This window comes from Megascapheus bottae, chromosome 17 (genome assembly GCF_031878675.1).
Source record: "Megascapheus bottae isolate mThoBot1 chromosome 17, mThoBot2.hap1, whole genome shotgun sequence".
NCBI lineage: Eukaryota > Metazoa > Chordata > Mammalia > Rodentia > Geomyidae > Megascapheus > Megascapheus bottae.
Window position 1 is genome coordinate 1419408 of NC_143525.1, and position 20484 is coordinate 1439891.

The 20484-nt window shown below is 53.0% G+C and overlaps 1 protein-coding gene across 1 annotated transcript in view; it reads left to right on the forward strand.

Annotated features, from left to right (window-relative positions):
* Positions 1-20201, forward strand: part of Pitpnm3 (PITPNM family member 3) — an 89871-nt gene extending 69670 nt beyond the window's left edge. The window contains exons 7-20 of the mRNA XM_090349358.1: positions 772-961; positions 1422-1544; positions 1893-2080; positions 5584-5756; positions 6458-6628; positions 7173-7367; positions 7898-8046; positions 9960-10076; positions 11059-11175; positions 11439-11587; positions 11792-11941; positions 13904-14087; positions 17432-17560; positions 18024-20201. Of these exons, the coding sequence (XP_090205484.1) occupies positions 772-961; positions 1422-1544; positions 1893-2080; positions 5584-5756; positions 6458-6628; positions 7173-7367; positions 7898-8046; positions 9960-10076; positions 11059-11175; positions 11439-11587; positions 11792-11941; positions 13904-14087; positions 17432-17560; positions 18024-18326 (2338 nt within the window). The 3' untranslated portion in view covers positions 18327-20201. The remainder of the gene's footprint in view (positions 1-771; positions 962-1421; positions 1545-1892; positions 2081-5583; positions 5757-6457; positions 6629-7172; positions 7368-7897; positions 8047-9959; positions 10077-11058; positions 11176-11438; positions 11588-11791; positions 11942-13903; positions 14088-17431; positions 17561-18023) is intronic.
* The last annotated feature ends 283 nt before the right edge of the window (positions 20202-20484 follow it).

Here is a 20484-nt window from a genome sequence, read left to right on the forward strand (position 1 = left end):
CAATCTTCACCCTCCCTCCCCACCTTCTCACTCACTCCCTAGGACATCTGACCTCCAGACTCAGGTCACCAGAGCCAGGCACGCCTATGCCCAGGAAGATCGACAACAGGGACTATTTGAGGGGGCAGCAGGAGAGAGCCTGCCTCCCCATCAGGCAGGTCCCTGTCAGGGACATTAATCTCCCTGTAATCGCTGCTGGGAGGGAGCTCTTTCTCAGCTAATTAAAATCTCTCCGGCTGCAATTGAGGCCTGTTTCCTCTAATTTGTGTTCTTTGGAGATGAGAAGTAGCTGACAGCCTGACAAGGGCTCTGCCCGCTGCTGAGGGCGCCTGAGCCCTGTCACCTGCCCTATTTTGTTGGGTCTCTAATACAATCGGCCCTGGGCTCTCCATTGGCCAAAACTTGGGCTGGGAAGGGGAAGGAAGTTTCTAGAAGTGAGTTCCCATTCTCTTTCTGTGTCCCTCCCCAACCACTAGCATGTCCAGGGGACAGAAGCAGGCAGGGTGAGCCAGGGAGGCTGCTGGGAGGAGAACTTCAGATTCCGCCTCCTCCAGGAAGTCTACCATGCTGCTACATCCCACCTCGATCCCCACTGCCTCCTTTCTCAGTACAGAAGTAGGCAAGGAAACATTGCTGGGCCAATCACAGGCTGGCACAGAGTGGTCAGTTAGAGGCTCCATTTCTCCTCTCTGTGTTCCTGACATCTCAGCTCCATTGCCTGTGCTTTGTCTCGGTCCAAATGGGAGCTCACCCCGAGTCCCCTGTCTACAGCCTGAATCCCTTCAGCCACGACCCGGCCTGCCTCAACACCAGCCAGGACCACGTGCCCCTGGCTGCCCTGCCTCTGCTGGCCATCTCCTCCCCGCAGTACCAGCACGCCGTCGCCACCGTCATCGAGCGAGCCAACCAGGTGTATGGGGAGTTCCTGAAGTCCTCTGACGGGACCGGCTTCAGTGGGCAGGTAGAGCCACTGCCTGCGGGGAAGATCAGAACAGCATGTGAGACTCAAGGAGGCTTTTACCACCTGGGGTTGGCTCATCCTGCGTCCCGGCCGGCCACGTCTGATCCCAGAGCACAGTCTGATCCTTGTCCCCAGGTTGACCCTGGAGAAAACCTGGCCCCAGGAAGGGCCCTGCTCCCTGGCTGGGCTCTCCACTTCCGATGTTTTGTTTGCTTGTTGGTTTGCTTTTGGAGCGGTTGATGGAAGAGAAGAGTCTCTGCCCCCCACCCGTGGGGGGTGGGGCGCGCGTGCTTTTCTGCCCTGGGCTGGCTTCGAACCGGGATCCTGAGTAGCCAGGATTCAAGACACACACCACTGATTCAGGGAGTGTTCTGTCTCCTCCTCTGTGTGCTCGGGGTGTGTGTTGGGAGGCAGTGGGCAGGGTGTGGGATTAGCTGTAGCCCGACTGCACCCCCTGCAGGTATGCCTCATCGGTGACTGCATGGGCGGCCTCTTGGCCTTCGATGCCATCTGCTACAGCGCGGGGCCCGCAGGGGACAGTCCCGATGGCAGCAGCCGGAAGGGGAGCATCAGCAGTACCCAGGTTTGGTAGGGGACAGGCTGGGAGCATGGCGGGGGAGTCCTCGGAGCAGGGGCCTCCTCGGGGGAGGTGGTATTGATGGTCAGGGTATCACCATAAGTATATCATCATGACAAGGGACATGAGTGGGGAAACTGAGGCTGCTTTGCGTTTATCTCCTTAGATAGCTGTCCATTGTCCAGGCTGGGAGGGCATCCCTGTGATCAGAGAAGACAGCTGAGCCTAAAACCCCCCTCCAATAGTGCATGCAGTCTCTATGCACCACTGCAGGAGAAAGGGGTTCATGTTTTCGTAGGACAGGAGGCAAGGGCTGGTGACAGCCATGCTTCCTGTTCTCCACCGGACCCCAAGGACACCCCAGTTGTACTGGAAGAAGATTGCAGTCTGGCCAGCAGCAAGAGACTCAGCAAGAGCAACATTGACATCTCCAGCGGGGCGGAGGAGGAGGCGGAGCCCAAGAGGCCGTTGCCACGGAAACAGAGTGACTCCTCCACCTTTGACTGCGAGGCCATCGCCCAGCACCATGCCTTCCTATCAAGGTAACTCTTCCCTTGCCTCCATGCCCCTTCCCCTCCAGGAAGACCTTCCCTCTGAGACATCAGGAGAAGCCTGTGGCCGGTCATGTTCCAGGCTCTTCCACAGATGCTGGTGGACCAGCGTCACAATACTGGGACCATGGCCACTTGCCATTGGCCTGGCTTCTGGTCTCTGCTGGGATCAACTGGTTTCATCTCTCTGACCTCAGCTTTGGGTTTTGAGGGGTAATGCTATTGACCTCTACCTGGGCCAGGCTGCAAAATCACAGGTGGGACCGGTCGTGTGGGCTGCCCTGGGTGTGTGTGTGTGTGTGTGTGTGTACATACATACATACATACATACATACATACTTTTTTTTGTTGGTTGTGGGACTTGAACTCTGGGCCTGGGAGTTGTCCCTGAGCTCTTCAGCTCAAGGCTACCGCCCTAGGTAGCTAGGATTATAGCCATGAGCCACCGTGCCGGACTATCTATCTATCTATCTATCTATCTATCTATCTATCTATCTATCTATCTTTAAACCAGTTTTCAGTCTCCAGTTCCTAGGATGATAGAGCCCACATTCTGGCCTCCTGTTCAGAGTACGGAACACAAGGTACTTCTGTCGTCGGCCAGGCAGGACTTCCGTGAAGGGCCCTTTCACTCTCTAGAAGAGACGATTAACCACACAGGTTAAATAAATGATCTGTACATTCACTAAATATAGAAATGGGTACTAAGCAAAGACTTAAATTAGCAGCTGTGTATTTTTTTTGGTCTTCCTTTCTCCTTAGCTTCTCTCCTGTCACCCTCCTTTTTACCCAAGCAGCAAGTATCACAAAATCATTACAATGCCTGGAAATGCGTCTTCTTACCACCCATTCTGGAGCATTTCCCTTCTGTATTTTAGCATACTTTGCATATAAGTTTATTTAAACAAACAAAGCCAAAGATATTTATATTGTGAACTTCCTCTCCCATGGACTTAAAATTCTGGGTAAATAGCTACTACCTCCCTGTTGAAGATTGACTCCATCCATCCATCCATTAGTCTATCTATCTATCAATTATCTATCTATCTATCTATCTTCTATCTATCATCTATATCTGGGGTTTGAACTCAGGGCTTTAAACTGGCTAGGTAGTTGCTTTTCCACTTGAGCCATACACTCTGCCCTTTTTGCTTTAGTTATTTGTCAAACATGGTCTTGTACTTTTGCACAAGGCCCTGGCTTGATCTGGATTGCAGTCCTCCCACGTATGCCTCTTGTGTAGCTGGGATGGCAGGTGCATGCCACCACATAGCTTTCTTGGTTGAATTGGAGGTCAGGTCTTGCTAATTTTTTGTATCAAACACCATTCCCTGAGCATGTGAGCCACAGATCCACTTCTGGCTTTTTTGTGTGTGTATAATTAGAGCTAGGAGTCTCATAGACTCTCCTACCCCAGCTGGCTTTGAACTAGGATTACATGCGTAAGCCATAGAACCCTGGGCATACCTCTTTTTACGATAAATTGGTGATAAAGTCTCATAGACTTTTCTACCTGTGCTAGTTTTGAACCGTGATCCTCAGATCTTAGCTTCCTGAATATCTAGAGTTATAGACATGAGGAACTAGTGCCAACTTTTATTTTGCTTTTGAGGCAAGATCTTGCCTTTGAACTTGGGATTTCCTTTTGACTCCCAAATAGCAGAGCTTAAAGGCATACTTCTAGTTCTGTGTTAACATAAATAGCACTGCATCAGTGTCTGAATATTAATTAATACTCACAAAAGAAATACTGGAGGCTCTCTTTATTCCCAGTTTCACATTCTGTGGTTTCAACTCATTATCACCTATGGTCTGAAAATATTGAATAGAACCTTCTAGAAATAAATGGGTCCTCTTTTTCAGTTACGCACCATTCTGGGTAGCATGCTGGTCTCATTCTATTCTGCTCTAGGCTCTCTGGATGCCAGGGTGTCCATTCTGTATATGCTACCCAACTGGTGGTTATTTAGCAACTTCCTCAGGTGTACATATCCCAGTTCTGGTGATCAAGAAATCATTATTTTAATAGCAACTGTGAGGCACTAGTGGTGGCAATTCACATATGACAGAGAAGTTAGAAACTGCTTCCTTTCGGTGAGAAAGATGAAATCCCAATAAGACATTTGGAGAGATCATATTCCTATGACCAGATATTGTTATAATGGTTATATGTTATTAGAAATCCCATTCACGGTTGTTCTCTTCCTCGGACTGATTTCATATTACACTTTATCACAGGTGTGTGTGTATAGAGACAAAAACCACACATGGGGCCCTGTGATTTATCTACTGAGGGTTTTAGAACATGTCCCTGTGGATAAAGGGGAGATCCTTGCAGCCGTTTTGGAAGGGGGTTCCTGGAGATGGGGTTGAGGTTCTCTGACAGATCACCATTTAACAAGCAGAGGCCTACAAGTTACAGTAACCCAGTGAGACTTTCACACGCTGCTTCATCCTTGAAAACGCCTTTAGGAAAGCCCTAGATTCGGCAAGTGACAGAACGTCAGAGGCTTCCAGTGGCTGGCCTGCCGCCGCCGGCTTTTCCCTCTGGTACAGGGACAGATGGCGGTTTCTTTGGCAATTAAGTGGTTGGCGTGTGAAATACTCAGGGTAGATGGCAGCAGGCTCCTTCCCACCGTGAGAGGCTGATGCTGCAAGAGGCAGAGAGCAGAGGCGGGACCCTGCCCCACCCTGGTTCCATGGTTACTTGTACATTTTTATTCCTTCTACAAGTGGAGTGATTTGGTTGCATTTTGGATTTGGTTCATTGCTTGACAGATAATACAATTTCCCTGATGGCTTTTCCCTTCTAAGGTGTCCCTTGTGCTTGTTTTCTCAGCACCAGGCTGGGGTCTAGAGCTGGATAGAATCCACACCAAGCATTTGAAAAGGGGGTGATTAGGATTCTACTTGAACTCAGAGCTTGGGCATTGTACCTGAACATTTTTGCTCAAGGCCAGCACTCTACCAACTCAAGTTACTACCAGGCTTTGGATGGTTCGTTGGAGATTAAGAGTCTCCTGGACTTTCCTGTTGGAGTTGGCTGTGAACTGTGATCCTCAGATCCCAGACTTTGAGTAGCTAGGATTCACTGGTGTGAGCCATGGGTGATACATGGCCAGATTTTAGTAGCAAAATGATCAGAGATCTGAGCCACATGAATTAGCTGAGTGTCTCAATACTACTTCTGTGCTTCAATGGCAGACGTAGGTCAATGCCACGGAGACCATCAGGCCTATCCAAGTCTGAAACATTTACCATCTGCTCCTTTACACAAAAACTTTGCTGACTTCTGCTAAAGACAAATGTTGGCTGGGCCTGGGCGGCTGGTGCTGAGATTGTTTCCAGCTGGGATAGCTGGTGTCCAACAAATGGACTCTTCCTCTGAGCCTGTCTAGCGCAACCAGGACCGGGATGCCCACTCTTCAGGCTATCCCTGGGTTATTCTCCTCCCTCCCCTAACTAGCCCTTGCCGGGCTCTTCCTCCCTGGCAGCATCCATTCCAGCGTGCTGAAGGATGAGGCAGAGGTCCCCGTGGCTGGGGCACCCCAGCTCCCCGAGATCAGCCTGGGCCGCTTTGACTTTGACGTGTCCGATTTCTTCCTCTTTGGCTCGCCCCTAGGCCTGGTCCTGGCCATGCGGAGGACAGTTCTCCCTGGGCTGGATGGTGAGTGTGGCTCAGGTGTGGACTGACATGACTCTGTGGCATTATACCTTGTCACAGCCTAAGCATTGGAGAAGTCAGAGGAGGGGACAGGAGACTTGGAAGAAAGATGTGGGGTGCAGGAGGAGGAGGAGGAAAAGTGTCCCCAGATTCAGCAGAGGTGAGATGGCCTAGTGGATGTTACTGTCCCCGTCCTATGCCTTTTGCTAGCACACCTCATTCTACAGAAGCAGTCTCCTATGGGAGGAGAAGCCGTATCTCCCTCCCCCCTGCCGCTGGGGTAGGGTGGGGTGGGGGGTGTCTTAGTGCCTTTGCCCAAAGCACCCTTTCCCGGTCCCCCATGGGAGGAGGCCAGCTGTCCTAGAAGAGCCTAGGGGCGTTTTGGACACTACTGTCCCCAGGGTCCAGGGGCAGAGAGGCCAGCCAACCCTGGAGGCTAAAGCACAGAGCCTTGATGGAGACACCTGCTGGCCAGTGAGGGAAGTGCTCTGGAACTGCAGACTTGAGTGTGGTCTTGGGTGCCTGAGCCAGGGGTCATTGAATGTCAAGGATCGTGAGACAGGGTGATGCTGTGCCGGGCATCTGTGATGGAAAACTCTTGAGAAGAAGAGAAGGAGACTGGATTGAACCCAAGGGAGTCTTTTGGGCCAAGGGTGGGAGAGTCTGAAATGGGTTTTCCCTGTGTGTCTCCCCATCCACTCCAGATTTGCAGATGCGCCCTGCCTGTAGCCAGGTCTACAGCTTCTTCCACTGTGCAGACCCCTCCGCCTCCAGGCTTGAGCCGCTGCTGGAGCCCAAGTTCCATCTGGTGCCCCCGATCAGCGTGCCCCGCTACCAGAGTTTCCCGCTGGGCGACGGGCAGTCCCTCCTTCTAGGTGGGTGCTTGGGTGTGTGTGATGAGCTGGAGGCTAGCGGCTTGTCCAGGGCTGCTGTGTCTGGCTCAGCCTAGAGGGTCATCAGGGTTAGCCACGAGTGTGGTTAATGAGCCTAACTGGATTAGCATGGACGCAGTGAAATGGGAAGGGCATTCATGTATGCCCAGACTATGTGCTAGTGGAGAGACAGGATAGCTGGCTTTGCCATCTCCAGACTGACTATCTGCTTGGCACCTGAGGTGAGAGAGCCAGGCTTTGCCCCACCTCCAGGCCCAGCTCTGTGGCCAGGCAAGAATACAAGTGGAGTCAGGAGGCCTGAAGGAAGAGTCTGGGACCTCTGCTCATGCTGTTCCCCAGGCAGGTCCCAGCATGGCGTTGTGCCCATTTCAGAGTTCCTTCTAAAATGTGTATGTGGATGTGGTGGGCTGGCCACAGGTCACTGGCTGGGCCAGCTTCCTGTCCTGCTTGGCTGGCACCAAGTGGCCATCTCTGTTGGAGACACCCCTCCCTCCACTTACCCTCACCTTGCACTTCCCCCCTCCAGCTGACGCCCTGCATTCCCACAGTCCTCTGTTCCTGGAGGGCAGCTCCCAGGGCAGCCCCCCGCTTCTGGATGCCTCTGCCTCACCCCCTCAGGCCCCAAAGTTCCAGCGCCAGGGACGAAGGCTGAGTGAAGGCAGCTTCCACAGCGACAGCTCCGTGTCCTCTGACAGTCTGTCTCCCCTGGATGCCTCCCACAGTGAGTGAGGTCCATCCGGGGCCCTGCTGGTGTTCACAGTAGGGAGGTGGGAGGGAAAGAGGCCTGGGTGACATTTGTTTCTGTGGACTGGGGCTCTGTAGCTAGACATTTTTGGCTCCAGATAATGCATTCTTATGAAATCCCAGTTTCATCTCACAGAGAACTTTCATCTCTGATCCTAGCTAGACCCCTGAGCTTTCGTCCTGCCAAGGTGAAGCTCTGAACTTGGCCTCTGACCCTGACCAGGGCCTAAATTTTGACCTCCAACCCAGGACTAGGCCCTGGTCTTCCTAACTGTGGCCCCAGGCTGATGGTCATGTCTCCACGGGCCTGGCTCAACATCCTGGGACCAGTTTGGAGCTGTGTATTAGAGGAAGGTGTGCAGAAGGCTGGGGATGGTGAGGAGGTAGGAGGAGAAGCTGCCATCCCCGAGTCTGTGGCAGCAAGCCTGATGGCCTGTCAACCCTGGGTCTGTGCTGTGGGAGTGTCTGGCTGCCCCGCCCCCACTCACCTCCCTGTTGGCCCCACAGTCACAGCTCGGTGGTGGGGCACCAAGCGGATTGACTACGCCTTGTACTGTCCCAACGTCCTCACCGCCTTCCCCACCGTGGCTCTGCCCCATCTGTTCCATGCCAGCTACTGGGAATCAATGGACGTGGTAGCCTTCATCTTGAGACAGGTACTGGAGCCCTCTGGCTGAGCCTGGTCAAAGCACCCACAGAGGGCTCCATGGCCTTCTGTGGCTGTGCCCAGCCCTTGGCCCCTGGCTGGCAGCGCTTGGCCTCTGGCATTGGGGCGCTTATATGTCAGAGGCGGAGCTTCTTGCACAACACTGGCTTTTGTCTGCCTAACAGCAGGGTACCTTCTAGAAAATTGAATAGGGTCTTTCTAGAGGCCGTGCTGAGATGGCAGTGTGAGTGGCAGAGCTCTATGTCTCTGCTACCCTCTGTGTCATGGCAGCAAGTGTATTCAAGGTAGCTGTCCTCAGAGGCTAGTCACTCGAGAGGCTGAGATTGGAGGATCACAGTTTCAAGGCCACTTCAGTGAGGAAAGCCTGTGAGACTCGTTCCTCAAATGAATCACCAAAAACACAGAAGTGGAGCTGTGGATGAAGTAGTAGAGCCCCGGCCTTGAGCTAAGAGACAGCGTTCAGGCTCTGAGTTCAAGCCTTAGTAATGACACCAAAATTAAATAAATGGAGGGTGCATCAGGAAGGCAGCATTATAGGGCTGGACCTGAGGCAAACAGTTGGGGTTAGGTTCTAACTTAGCCCGAGTTCTGTGAAAAGCCAAAGCAAGGCTGTAGGCAAGGGAGAGCTGACACTGAGTTCTGGAGAGGGAAACCTTTCTAGGAGCAAGAGAGACAGCAGAGCAAGGGCCTCATTTAGGAAAGAGCAGTGCCCTGAGTGCTGTTGTATGTTGAGATCTGGGCTGTGAGGATGGAGGGCCCTGCCAGATGTGCTTTCCCTTTGAGTACCCATGCGGGCACTGTTTCCCAAGCTTCCAGCAGAGCTGAGCTGGTTGTGGGGGGACGTCAGGCAGTGGAGGTGGGAGAGGCTGGGAGGTATGGGAGGGGAAGAGGAGTAGGAGTCTGAAGCTTAGGGAAGTATCAGCTCTGCATCCTAAACTCCTATTCACCCTTTGATACTCTACAGAGAAGCCTCTTCTGGAGCTAGAAATGTGGGAGCTGGCAGAGCTTGGGTGACACTGAGGATTCGTGATGGTGCCAGGGTCACCTTAAGAGAGAAGTACAAGGATGGGTCCTGGGGCTCCCAGGGGGATCCATAAGAGCCCCCCAGGGGTCAGAGAGCTCAGCCTTCTATGTGACAGCAAATGGGAATTGGCGTGATGGTAACTTCAGAAGGGCAGTGGAAAGGGAGAAGGCGGTGGAGGGGGTGGAGGACAGGAGAAGATGATCACCAAAAGTGAGGGCAGAGAGGAGACAGAAACTGGAGAGACAGCAAGGAGGCCTAAGGAAAGCATCTTTGAGTGCTAAAAAGAACGGCATGCCAAGCACTGATGGCTCATGTTGTGATCCTCGTTACTCAGGAGACTAAGATTTGAAGATTGAGGTTCAAAGCCATCCCAGGCAGAAAAGTCTGAGACTTTTTATCTCTAATAAACTACTCAGAAAAAGCCAGAAGTGACGCTGTGGCACAAGTGGTAGAACACTGGCCTTGAGCAAACAACAAAGCTTAAGGACAGAGCCCAGGCCCAGAGTTCAAGCCCCAGGACCAGCAAAAAATAATATAAATAAATGTGTGACATGACCAGGCATTAGAGAGAGTCTGATGTAGGGTGTGTTGGGGGGCGGAGAGCACTGGGGGAGCGATGGCTCTGAGGAGAGGGGAGCAAGGGGTGGAAGGGGTGGGCCTTAGGATGGGAAGGCAGAGAATGGGTGCCAACTTGGGTAGCCACAAAGTCCAAGCACGGTGGACAGAGGGGCAGGGAGGCCTCCAGACTCCTATGGGCTCAGGCCAGGAGGGAGGAAGCCCAGGGAGGGCCTAGCTGGCCACAGCTGGTGGGCTTCCCCAGGGTAGAGGGAGAGGGAGAGGGGCTGGGGACCTGACTCACCCCTGCTTCCTGTTGCCAGGTAATGCGCTATGAGAATGTGAGTATCAAGGAGAGCTGTGGCTTGGACCCTGCTGCCCTGAGCCCCACAAATCCCCGGGAAAAGTGGCTACGCAAGCGGACCCAGGTCAAGCTGAGGGTAAGTTAATGTGGGTATAGCTAGCACTATAAAGGGAGGGACACCAGATCCAGAGTGTGGGTCTCCAAGGCCAGCCTGGGAGTGGGGGTCTGGAGGGGCACCCCAGAACTGGAGCTGGAGAATGATCTGAGGCAGAAGTGAAGGGGCATGGGGGTGCTGACATCGCCTCAGGTTCAAGGACTTGACGTCTAGGATGTGCTCCAGAGAAACCTGGGCTGGGTGGGGCTGTGCTGGGCTCTGTTGGGACGCAACAAGAGGCTGAGGGCAGGGGCTATGTTGTTTGTGCTGGTCTCAGTCTGGGCTGGAATGGGGCTGAGATTGGATTTGAGCTGGGCTTTGTTAGAGGTAGGTTAGATGTGGCCTGGAGCTAGGCTGGTCTGGTCTGGGACTGGTCTGGTCTGGAGCTGGTCTGAGCTGGTCTAGATCAGGTCTAGGGCTGGTCTGATCTAGTCTGGGGCTGGTCTGGGCTGGGCTGGTCTGGAGCTGGTCTGGGCTGGTCTAGATCAGGTCTAGGGCTGGTCTGATCTAGCCTGGGGCTGCTCTGGGCTAGTGGGGTTGGGCAGGAGCTTGGGCTGGAGAGAAGGAAAACAGAATGGAAGTTAGTTAATTGGTGTTAGTCTCATGAGCTTTGCCATAGTGTTCTATTATTGTGCATTTGAAATTTTCCACTATAAACGCCAGATGGTAAATGGCTGTTGTGTGTGAGCAGCGGGAAGAACTGGGGGTGACAGGGCAGTTTCCAGCCTAGGAAGGAGAGGATGGGTGGTGGAGATGGTCTGTTACCTTGGGGACACGTGTGGCCCCGCAGCAGCCCAGATACCCTCAAGAGAAGGCGCAGGCTGCCTTGCAGGTAAGGTGGAGGTGTCCAATCCGTTTCTCTGAAAGCCTAGTAGAAGGTACGCCTCAGTGAGGTCCCAGCGATGCTAGGCACTGAAGATAAAGCTAGGCTATAGGCTTTGATCACTCTTTTCTGTCTTTCTAGAATGTCACTGCTAATCACCGGGCCAACGATGTGATTGCTGCTGAGGATGGGCCTCAGGTTCTGGTGGGCCGGTTCATGTATGGGCCGCTCGACATGGTAGCTCTCACCGGCGAGAAGGTAGCAGGGGCTGGCATAGCCTGCATGAGGGGGAGGGGCGAGGGGCGGGGGGTCTCACCTTCCCTGGAAAGATGGAGGCAGGTGGGCAAAGAAAAAGGGTAGGCTGGGTACATCTGAGGAGGAAAGAGATATCATGCAGAGGGAGGGAGGAGGGGAAAAGCCAGGATTCCTCAGGCAGGAGTCCCGCTCCCTAGTCTAGCCATCTAAGCCTACAGTCTCTCAGCCTTCAGCCAGTCCCTGTCCCTCTCACTGCCTATATGTAGGTAGACATCCTGGTGATGGCAGAGCCGTCCTCGGGCCGCTGGGTTCACCTGGACACAGAGCTCACCAACAACAGTGGCCGAATCACGTACAGCGTGCCACGGCCCCGGCGCCTGGGGGTCGGCGTCTACCCAGTGAAGATGGTGGTGAGGTAGGACCTGGGGGGAAGGGCCATCCTTACGGCCAGCATCTCCCATTTCCGCGGCCCTTCCAGTTTGTCCTGCCCCAAAGCCAGTCCCTCGTCTCGCCATATACTCAAAAGGAGCTAAATCTGTGGGATCAGGAGGTGTCACCCAGACGGGCCCTCGACAGGCCCTTTCCAATCACAGGCTGACCAGTGGTCCGTATCTTCCAGGGGTGACCAGACCTGTGCAATGAGCTACCTCACCGTGCTTCCCCGGGGCATGGAGTGTGTCGTGTTCAGCATTGATGGGTCCTTCGCAGCCAGCGTGTCCATCATGGGAAGTGACCCCAAGGTCCGGCCAGGTGCTGTGGATGTGGTCAGGTGAGTGTCTCCCCTGTAGTGGATCTGGCAGTGGGGGTTTGGACTGCTTTCCTGCTTTTCTCAGGGGTTCTCGGGTCTCAGGCTGGGAGTTGCAAAGTCCTGGCATTAACTCTAGTAGAGATTTGCTAAGGTGGACCAGGCACCGTGGCTCACGCCTGTCATCCTAGCTACTGAAGAGGCTGAGATCTGAGGATCCCAGTTCAAAGCCAGCCTGGGCAGCAAGGCAGCCTTGGGTAGAAAGCCTGCTAGACTCTTATCTCTAATTAGCTAGCAAAAAGCCAGAAGTGGTGATGGAGTGGTTCAAGTGGTAGAGTCATGTGGTAGACTCTTCAGTGGGAAAAGCCAAGCAAGAATGCAAAGCCCTGAATGTAAATCCCCTTATTGGCAAAAAAAAATTAAAAATTAAAAAGAAGGAAGGAAGGAAGTAAAGGAGGGAGGGATGGAGGGAGAGAGGGAGGGAGGAATGGAAAGCACATTTACTAAAGGTTCTTAGAAACTCTTCTCCTTTGTAGAGCTTACCTCAAATGAGGTCCCTCCACTGTGCATACTCTACATCCTGGGTGTGACAGTCACAGTCACAACAGCTTTGGGGTGTATGTGTACACACACACACTTGTGCATGGTGTTGGTACTAGAGCTTGAACTTAGGGCCTGAGCACCGTCCCTTAGTTTTTTCACTCAAGGCTCACGTTCTGCCACTTCAGCGACAGTTCCTATTTTGGCTCTTTGGTGGTGCATTGAAGATGAGAGTCTCAGGGACTTTACTTTTGATCAGAGCCTCGGGAATAGTAGCCAGGATCCCAGCTCACAGAGGATCTTTACAGATCTCATACAGCAATGTAGTTTAAAAAATCAAAATCAGGGGCCGGGAGTTTGGCCTAGAGGTTAAAGTGCTTGCCTAGCATGCATGAAGACCCGGGTTCGATTCCTTGGTACCACATACATAGAAAAAAGCCGGAAGTGGTGCTGAGGCTCAAGTGGTAGAGCTCTAGCCTTGAGAAAAGTCCAAGAACAGTGCTCAGGCCCTGAGCTCAAGCCCAGGACTGGTAAAAAAAAAATCAAAATCAATGACTGGTGCCACAATAGCAGCCGAACACACCTGAGCTCCTTCTTGCAAGGACCAGGGATAAGAGCCTGATTTCGCTGGGAAGCAGGAGAGCAAGAAGAGAATGAAGGCTGTCTTGGGAAGGGATCTGTAGCACAGGATGCAGGGCTTGTCTAGAGGCAGCAAAGCAGCCTTGAGAGAGCCCACTCACATAGAAAGGCAGGGCAGGCAACTGGTTACAAATGCAGTCAGGTGGCAGAAGCAGTCTTGGGTCTGTGAGAGCCATGTAGGCTTTTAGACAAAGATTTGGGGGTTGGGTTTGTGATTTATAGAAATCATCTTGAAGCAACACTAAAGATAGTTATAGAGTAGGTTCAGTTTTATGGACACCCCATGCTCCCACACATTGGAGATTAATTCCTTTTACCATGTGGGATAATCTAACAGGGTAGTTACTATTATTATGCATACTCTACACATGAGGAAACTGGAATCCTAGAAGTAACCTGCCCCACCAGAGTGGCCAGAAAAGAGGCCATCTTGGGGCTTTTGTAGTGGTGGTGAATGAGGAGGAGGAGGAGGAGGAGGAACAGCTAAGGATCAGTGGAGCTAAAACTGGAGCAAGGATCCAGATCTGGCCTGGCTTGATGGAACTGGAAGCCTTGCATGCTGGGAGAGAGAGGGTAGTAGGGGGAAGGAGCCAGTCTCTGGCTCCAGAGGCAGGACGGGAGTGGGGAGAGTGTTTAGCTATGGGTATGCAGTGTCTGCAGGTCATCCTGAGGTGTGGATCTGGGGTCCCCTCTTATTCTCCCTAGTGCTCCACAGGGCACGCTTGGTAGTTGTAGTGGAAGGAGCAGACCACAGGGCAGGAAGTGGCCTGCAGGGGCCCACTGGACACTGCCATGCTTTCTCTGTAGGCACTGGCAGGACCTGGGCTACATGATCCTTTACATCACGGGAAGGCCGGACATGCAGAAGCAGCGGGTGGTGTCATGGCTGTCACAGCACAACTTCCCACAAGGCATGATTTTCTTCTCCGACGGGCTGGTGCACGACCCACTGCGGCAGAAGGCTATTTTTCTCCGCAACCTCATGCAGGAGGTGAGTGCTGGCCACACCCCTAGGGGGCATGGCCAAAGCGGCAGGCCCTCATTGGAGAAAGGGAGGAATTGGGCCCGCCCTCTCCCTCAACCAGGGGGTTGACAGTAAGGAAATACATTCAATGGACACCCATGGTTCCTTCTAACAGCCTTTGATGTCAGTGTTGAGGCCATAATTTTTCTTTTTTTGTGTGTGCCAGTATTGGAGCTTGAACTTAGGGCCTAGAACTCTAGGTTGGTTCTTTCACTCAAAGCTGGCACTTGATCTCTTGAGCCAAAGGCTAATTGTACATAAGAGTCTCAGAGACTTTACTTCTTGGGCTGACTTTGAACCATGATCCTCCAATCTCAGGCTCCTGAGTAGCTAGGATTATAGGCATGAGCCATGGGCATCTGGCTATATCTTTATCCTTTATTGTCTCAGGACTCTAAACTTGTATGTCTGTGTTTGGTTGTTTATTCAAGAAGCATTTAAATGCCATTGTATTCTTGCTCTGCCTGGTGTTGGAGTTGTACTAGGACAAACAGAACTTGGGGCTGAGTTTATGTAGAGCTGTGATTCTCTCAGAGTGGGCCAGGATCATAGTCAGGATCTGGGAATCCATTAGAAATGGAGTCCCTGGCTCAGATCTACTCAATCAGAAACTCTAGGGAGGAGGCTTTGCTCTCCTCACAAGTGCTTCTGATACACAGAGGGGGAGGGGGGAACTTAGGATCACAAATCTAGGGCAGGAATTAACTAATGAAAATTACATAAATTCCAATTCCAGTGTTCAAAATAAAGTTTTATTGGAACACAGCCAAGCTGGTTTGTTTATGTATTGTCTGTGGTTGCTCTTTTGCTGCAACAGAAGAGTGGAGTAGCTGTGATAGAGTACAAAGCCTGAAATATTTACTATCTGCCTTGTCACAGAAAGAAAAAGTCTGCCAATCCCTGATCTAGAGAAAGAAACATGTAAATTGACAATTACGGGTGTGTGGTTGGAAAAGGCGCTTTTGGCAAAACAGAGGAGAAAGGAATTCTGTTCACCCTGGGAGGGCAGAGAAGGCTTCTAGGGGTGGGAGCTTAGTCTTGAAGCATGAATGCACGGGTTGTTAGGTAGACAATGAAGCAGCATGTGGCTGACCCAGGGAAACAGAAAGAGATTAAAATCTAAGTCAAATTCTTTCTTACTTGGGAATAGTGTTACAAAGGAGCTGCAGGCATTGTTGTGGGGTTGTGCTGACTTCCAGGAAAGTATGGATGGGTTCAAGAAGGGTGAGGTAAGAAGGACTGCACAGATATGATAATAAGGGCCCCACTGGGGGTCCATGGCTCACATGAGCAATCCCAGCTACTCAGGAAGTTGAGATCTAAGGATTGGTGGCTCAAAGGCAGCTATGGCAGAAAGATCTGTGAGATTCCATCTCCTATAATAGGGACCAGAAAAATGGCTCAAGTGGTAGAGTGCCTGCTGTGAACCAGGAAACCATAGCTAGTGGGGAGACCTTGGGTTCAAACTCTAGCACAAGCACAGATAATAATAATAATAATAATAATAATAATAATTATTATTATTATTATTATTTTGCCAGTCCTGGGGCTGGAACTCAGGGCCTGAACCTGTCCTTGGGCTTTCTCAAGGCTAGAGCTCTACCACTTGAGCCACAGCATCACTCCCAGCTTTTCCTATGTATGTGGTACCAAGGAATTGAACCCAGGTCTTCGTGAGCTAGGCAAGCACTCTATTACTAGGCCACATTGCTGGTCCAAGTCTTATTATTAATTATTAATTCATTAATTATGAATGGTCACTCCAGTCTGAGGTTGAACTGATAGCTACTAAACAGATGCGCTGGATGAATTACTTTTTTTTTTTTTAATGGAAGATTGCTGGGGTTTTCTGTGCAGCGTGGTTCTGTAAATCATGTGTGGTATAGTTCCTATCAGTCAAGCATGAGTGAGCCTGACATTCAGAATCTCTGTTGCTGTATGTATTTGTCTGAACACTGCAATTCCATTTTGATTTTTTGACTTTTTATCATATGCAAAGGCACAGGAAAAAGCCTGGGACATTCAATCACCCAAGATGGTGTGTGCTCTGGCTGGGTCAGACCTAGCAAATGGGAGCTGAAAGCTAACCAGGCCTTGAAAATGCTGGGTACCAGGCCAAGGCTCTCTGCTGAGTGCTCTGGGGAGCTATGGATGAATTTGAAGCCAGGGAGTACCAGTGGGTCATTTGAGTTGGAGAAAGTCCCCTTTGGTGGTTTTATAGAGAACAGATTCACCAGAGAACAGGCAGGGAAACCAGTTAGGAGACTGTTTACCCTAGAAAGACATGCAAAGACTCAAACCTAGTTGAGTCCAACAGATGGAGAGAAAGGCCTGAACAGGTATGAAAACCAAGAGAGGTGTTATATCCAGACTTGGTGGTGTTTGACAGGAGAGAGTGTGGAGCTTGAAGATATCCTGTCAGGTGACCTGCAGAGATCTAGGTAGTACTTGGCTAACCGAGGCCTTCATGGGGCCAGCATCCATGTCTGTGCTACTCACCTAGGTATCTCCAGGATTTGGGGTGGCCATGGCACACAGTAGGCACAGGATAGGCACACAGTAGGGGCACAGGAAGTGCTAGTGGAGTGAATAGACAGGAAAAAAAAATGAGTGAATGAAATGAGAGAGGACATAGGAGGGCCAGACAGGTAGCTTACTTGTAGAATAGGAGCCACATCAGTTCCCACACATGGCTCTCAGGACAGTGGCCTCGGTTGAAGGTAGAGACTGGAATCTGAGTGTGAGGTGGATTAGAGATGACACCGGATTGAAGAAGCATTGGCAGGGATGGGCAGGAGCCAGGAGAGGCTGTGTTAAGCCTCTGAGAGTGGGGGAAAGATCTGTGTTGAAGAACTAGGAGGAGAGTCCTGGGAAAGAGCCTTCAGAGGTCAGGCGAGGGGTCTAAGCAGACATTCCTCTTTTGGTGAAGAACTCTGTGCTGGAGAGCAATGTCCACTAGATTAAGACTGGACAGGAGAAGACCCGAGTGAAGAAGGGGTCACCTCTGAGGGCCTGAGTGGCAGAGTGAATGAAGAAGCCTGTCCTGTCTTTCAACTCCAAAGGCAAAATCGCCTGCAGGTGAACTCAGCAAAGAGAAATGCAGACCATTTATAGTAGAATAGTGTCAAGGCTGATCTTGGGCCAAGTGAGATACCAAAGGGTGAAGATGATGATGAAGAAGATGAAGGTGCAGGAGTATCCAAGGTGGAGGCCAAATACAAATGTCCCCAAACAGGGTCCTCTGGAAGCCTCTCCACCCAGGGAAGTGGGCGGGGCCTCCCTCTCCCTCCATGAGTTGCTCTGTATTTCAGTGCTTCATCAAAATCAGCGCTGCCTACGGCTCCACGAAAGACATCTCCGTCTACAGCGTGCTGGGTTTGCCAGCCTCCCAGATCTTCATTGTGGGCCGGCCCACCAAGAAGTACCAAACCCAGTGCCAGGTGGGTGGAAGCCAGGCTGCGGTGGAGGCGGGGCAGGGCAGGGAAAGAAGTGGGGTGGAGAAGGAGGAGGCAGTTCATGTGTTCATCCAACCTCATTCCTTCCTTGGTTCATTCCTTCAACAGACACCACTGAGCCACTGCCTTGGGTGGGTTGAGCCCTGTGATCACAGGGGGAGGCGTCAGATCTGAGGTCATCCAGACCAGTGGGGGAGATGGGGAAGCTTGAGCAGGAATCTCCCAGGCGTGGTCCAGTGACCACGGCAAGGTTCGGAGGTAGCTAGGCGTCAGCTGCTCACGCCTGCAACCCTAGCTACTCAATGGCCAGGCAGGCCATCCCGGGCAGAAAGGAGGGGCTCAGTCGTCCAGACGCAGCCCTGGGAGCCGCCCACCTTGAGAGGGAGCCCCGGAGGGGTGGGGGGGCTGAGAGGGCGCGCTGAGCCCCGCCCCTGCGCTCCCTCCGCAGTTCCTGAGCGAAGGCTACGCGGCGCACCTGGCGGCGCTGGAGGCCGGCCATCGCTCGCGCCCCAAGAAGAACCCGGGGCGCATGGCGCTGCGCAAGGGCAGCTTCGGGCTGCACGCGCAGCCCGAGTTCCTGCGCAAGCGCAGCCACCTGCGCCGGACCCTGTCGGTGCAGCAGCCGGACCCGCCCGCCAACCCCAAGCCCGAGCGCGCGCAGAGCCAGCCCGAGTCCGACAAGGACCACGAGCGCCCGCTGCCCGCGCTCAGCTGGGCGCGGGGGGCCCCCAGGTTCGAATCCGTGCCCTGACGAGCCGGCGGTGGTGCTCAGAGCCGGGCTGCCCGCAGGGACGACACAAGACACAGGCGTGTTCTGCTTTTCTCCTCCCGTGTCTGTCCAGCACTTGTCCACGATGGGGGTGACACTTGCGTGGGGGCGGGGGGTCCTCCGGGCAGCGGTGCTGCTGCTCCGCCGGCCCTCCACCGGGTTGATGTGGGGGGAGCGGGGTGGACCCTTCCCCGGCCCGAGTGTTGGGCAGGCCGGGGCCCCCCAGCGCTGGCCCTGTGCGGAGGGGTGAGTGGCGTTGGTGACCTGAAGTCCTGGTCACCTCGTTGGGGGTGATGAGCCCGGCTGGGAATGACCAGGTGGGCGCTTTCTGAGAGCGAGAGGACGTGCCCGGACTCTTCCCCGTGTATGTGCTGTCTGCCACAGCCCCAGGGGACAGGGCGTGGTGCTGCCAGTCTACCCTCCTTGCAGGTGGTCATTGTCCTCGACTTCCTCAGTTTCCTTAGCGTTGTCCAAGGGCCCCTGAGGATAGCTGTTCCTTTTCTCGGAGCCTGATCTTGTGCCCTTCCTGTAAGCTGCAGCCTTGGGTTCTGGCCCAGCTGGGCGGGCTGTGTGCCCTAAGCCCACTGCTGCCCCTCCCTGGGTCCTGACTTCCTTCTGGAAGCGGAGGATTTCCTCCGGCTGAGATGGTGACTTTTTGATTCCAGTGTTTCTGCACTGCTGCTTCCAGAAGCTTTTCATCTTCAACCCAGCCTGGCAGAGGATTTCTGGGTGGGCTGGGAGGTCCCAGCCCCTCAGAGCCCCGACTCCCCAGACAGCCAAGGCAGGTTGGCCTGGTGGGATGCCAGCACAGGGAGCCCTGCCAAGGATACTGGTCCCTGTGTCACAACTCCGTTTGGTCAGAACCAGGCCTTTTGACTCCTGGAAGGCTGAGATTCCAGGTTCCTGAGGGTTTATGGAGTTGCTGGCTTAACCTGTCAGATTCTCTTTCCTTCCCTCTGCTCCAGTGAAGCTGGGTTTGAGTCTGCAACCCCCTCTCTCCTAAGGCAGTCCACAGAGGATGGCAGGGCTTGGCTCTTCATAGCCCCTGTCCTCTTTCTGTTGAGCTCCTGGCCTGAGCATATGCTTCTGCTCCCAGGCCCAGGCTCACACTGATGTGGAGCTGCCTAGGTTGCCTCTGAGCCCCTCTGGGTGGCCACTGAGGCCAGGTCCAGCCCCCCCCCGCCCAAGCTGCCCAGGGCCCAGACATCTGTATTTATGGCAGGCACCCGTGTCAGCGCAGTGTCGCTTCTGTTCAATGTCTACCTCCTGCAGCTCCTGTGCAGCCCACAAGCTGCTGGTGGGAGCTGCTGACACTGTGTTGTGAATCTACTGGCCAACCGGGTGCCCTGCTGGGGCCAGAGGGGTCTGGGCTCCCAGCTCCCACCCTGCTTCCTTTACTAGAAATGTCTTCTCTAGCCAGCTAGCTCCTGCCACCTTTGCCCAGCCTGGCTGCCGGCTCTTCCGCTCCATGTCAGCACCCTTCCCACCTCTCTGCAGTTCAGGGGGACAGTGTGTTCACACGTCTCTGAGCCCTTTTGACATGTCAACGTTCTGGGCTCTATTAGCAAAGCCAGCTCAACCCTAATCCTGTCTACTGTTTCCCCAGGATGATTACTGAGCAGGGGGCTCAGACTTGGTCTGATTTTGACAGCCCCTCAGTTTTCAGCAGAAGCCACTGAAGAGTTGCTTTCAAGTAATACAACAATCATATAAGGCATTCCTTCTCCCTCCCGCTCCCCCCAGTTAGATTCCCTCTTCTCTTCCTGAGAACCCCACACTGAGGAAACTTGGGAGACAGCAGAGCTGAGAGTTCAGAGTCCACAGCCAGGTTTCCGGGTTCCTGGGGAATCAGTGCTGAGCCACTACTTCTTGGCTAAAGCCCTGGCTTGGGGTTCGAGGATTCACTGGGGGAGATGCTGTGGGTGTATGGGGAGACATTGTGAACACAACACCTTTGGAGCTGTAGTTAGTGTGTGTGAACACGTGTGCTCGTGGTTCTGTTTTGTGAGGAGACGACTCTCGTTTCAATGCTGCTGCCTTCCTAACCACTCTGTATTCCACACGCACTCTCTATAATCAGTGATTTGTTTTCTTGTCTGTCCAGTTAAGTCGGAGACAAAGAATGAGTCCTATTCTCGGA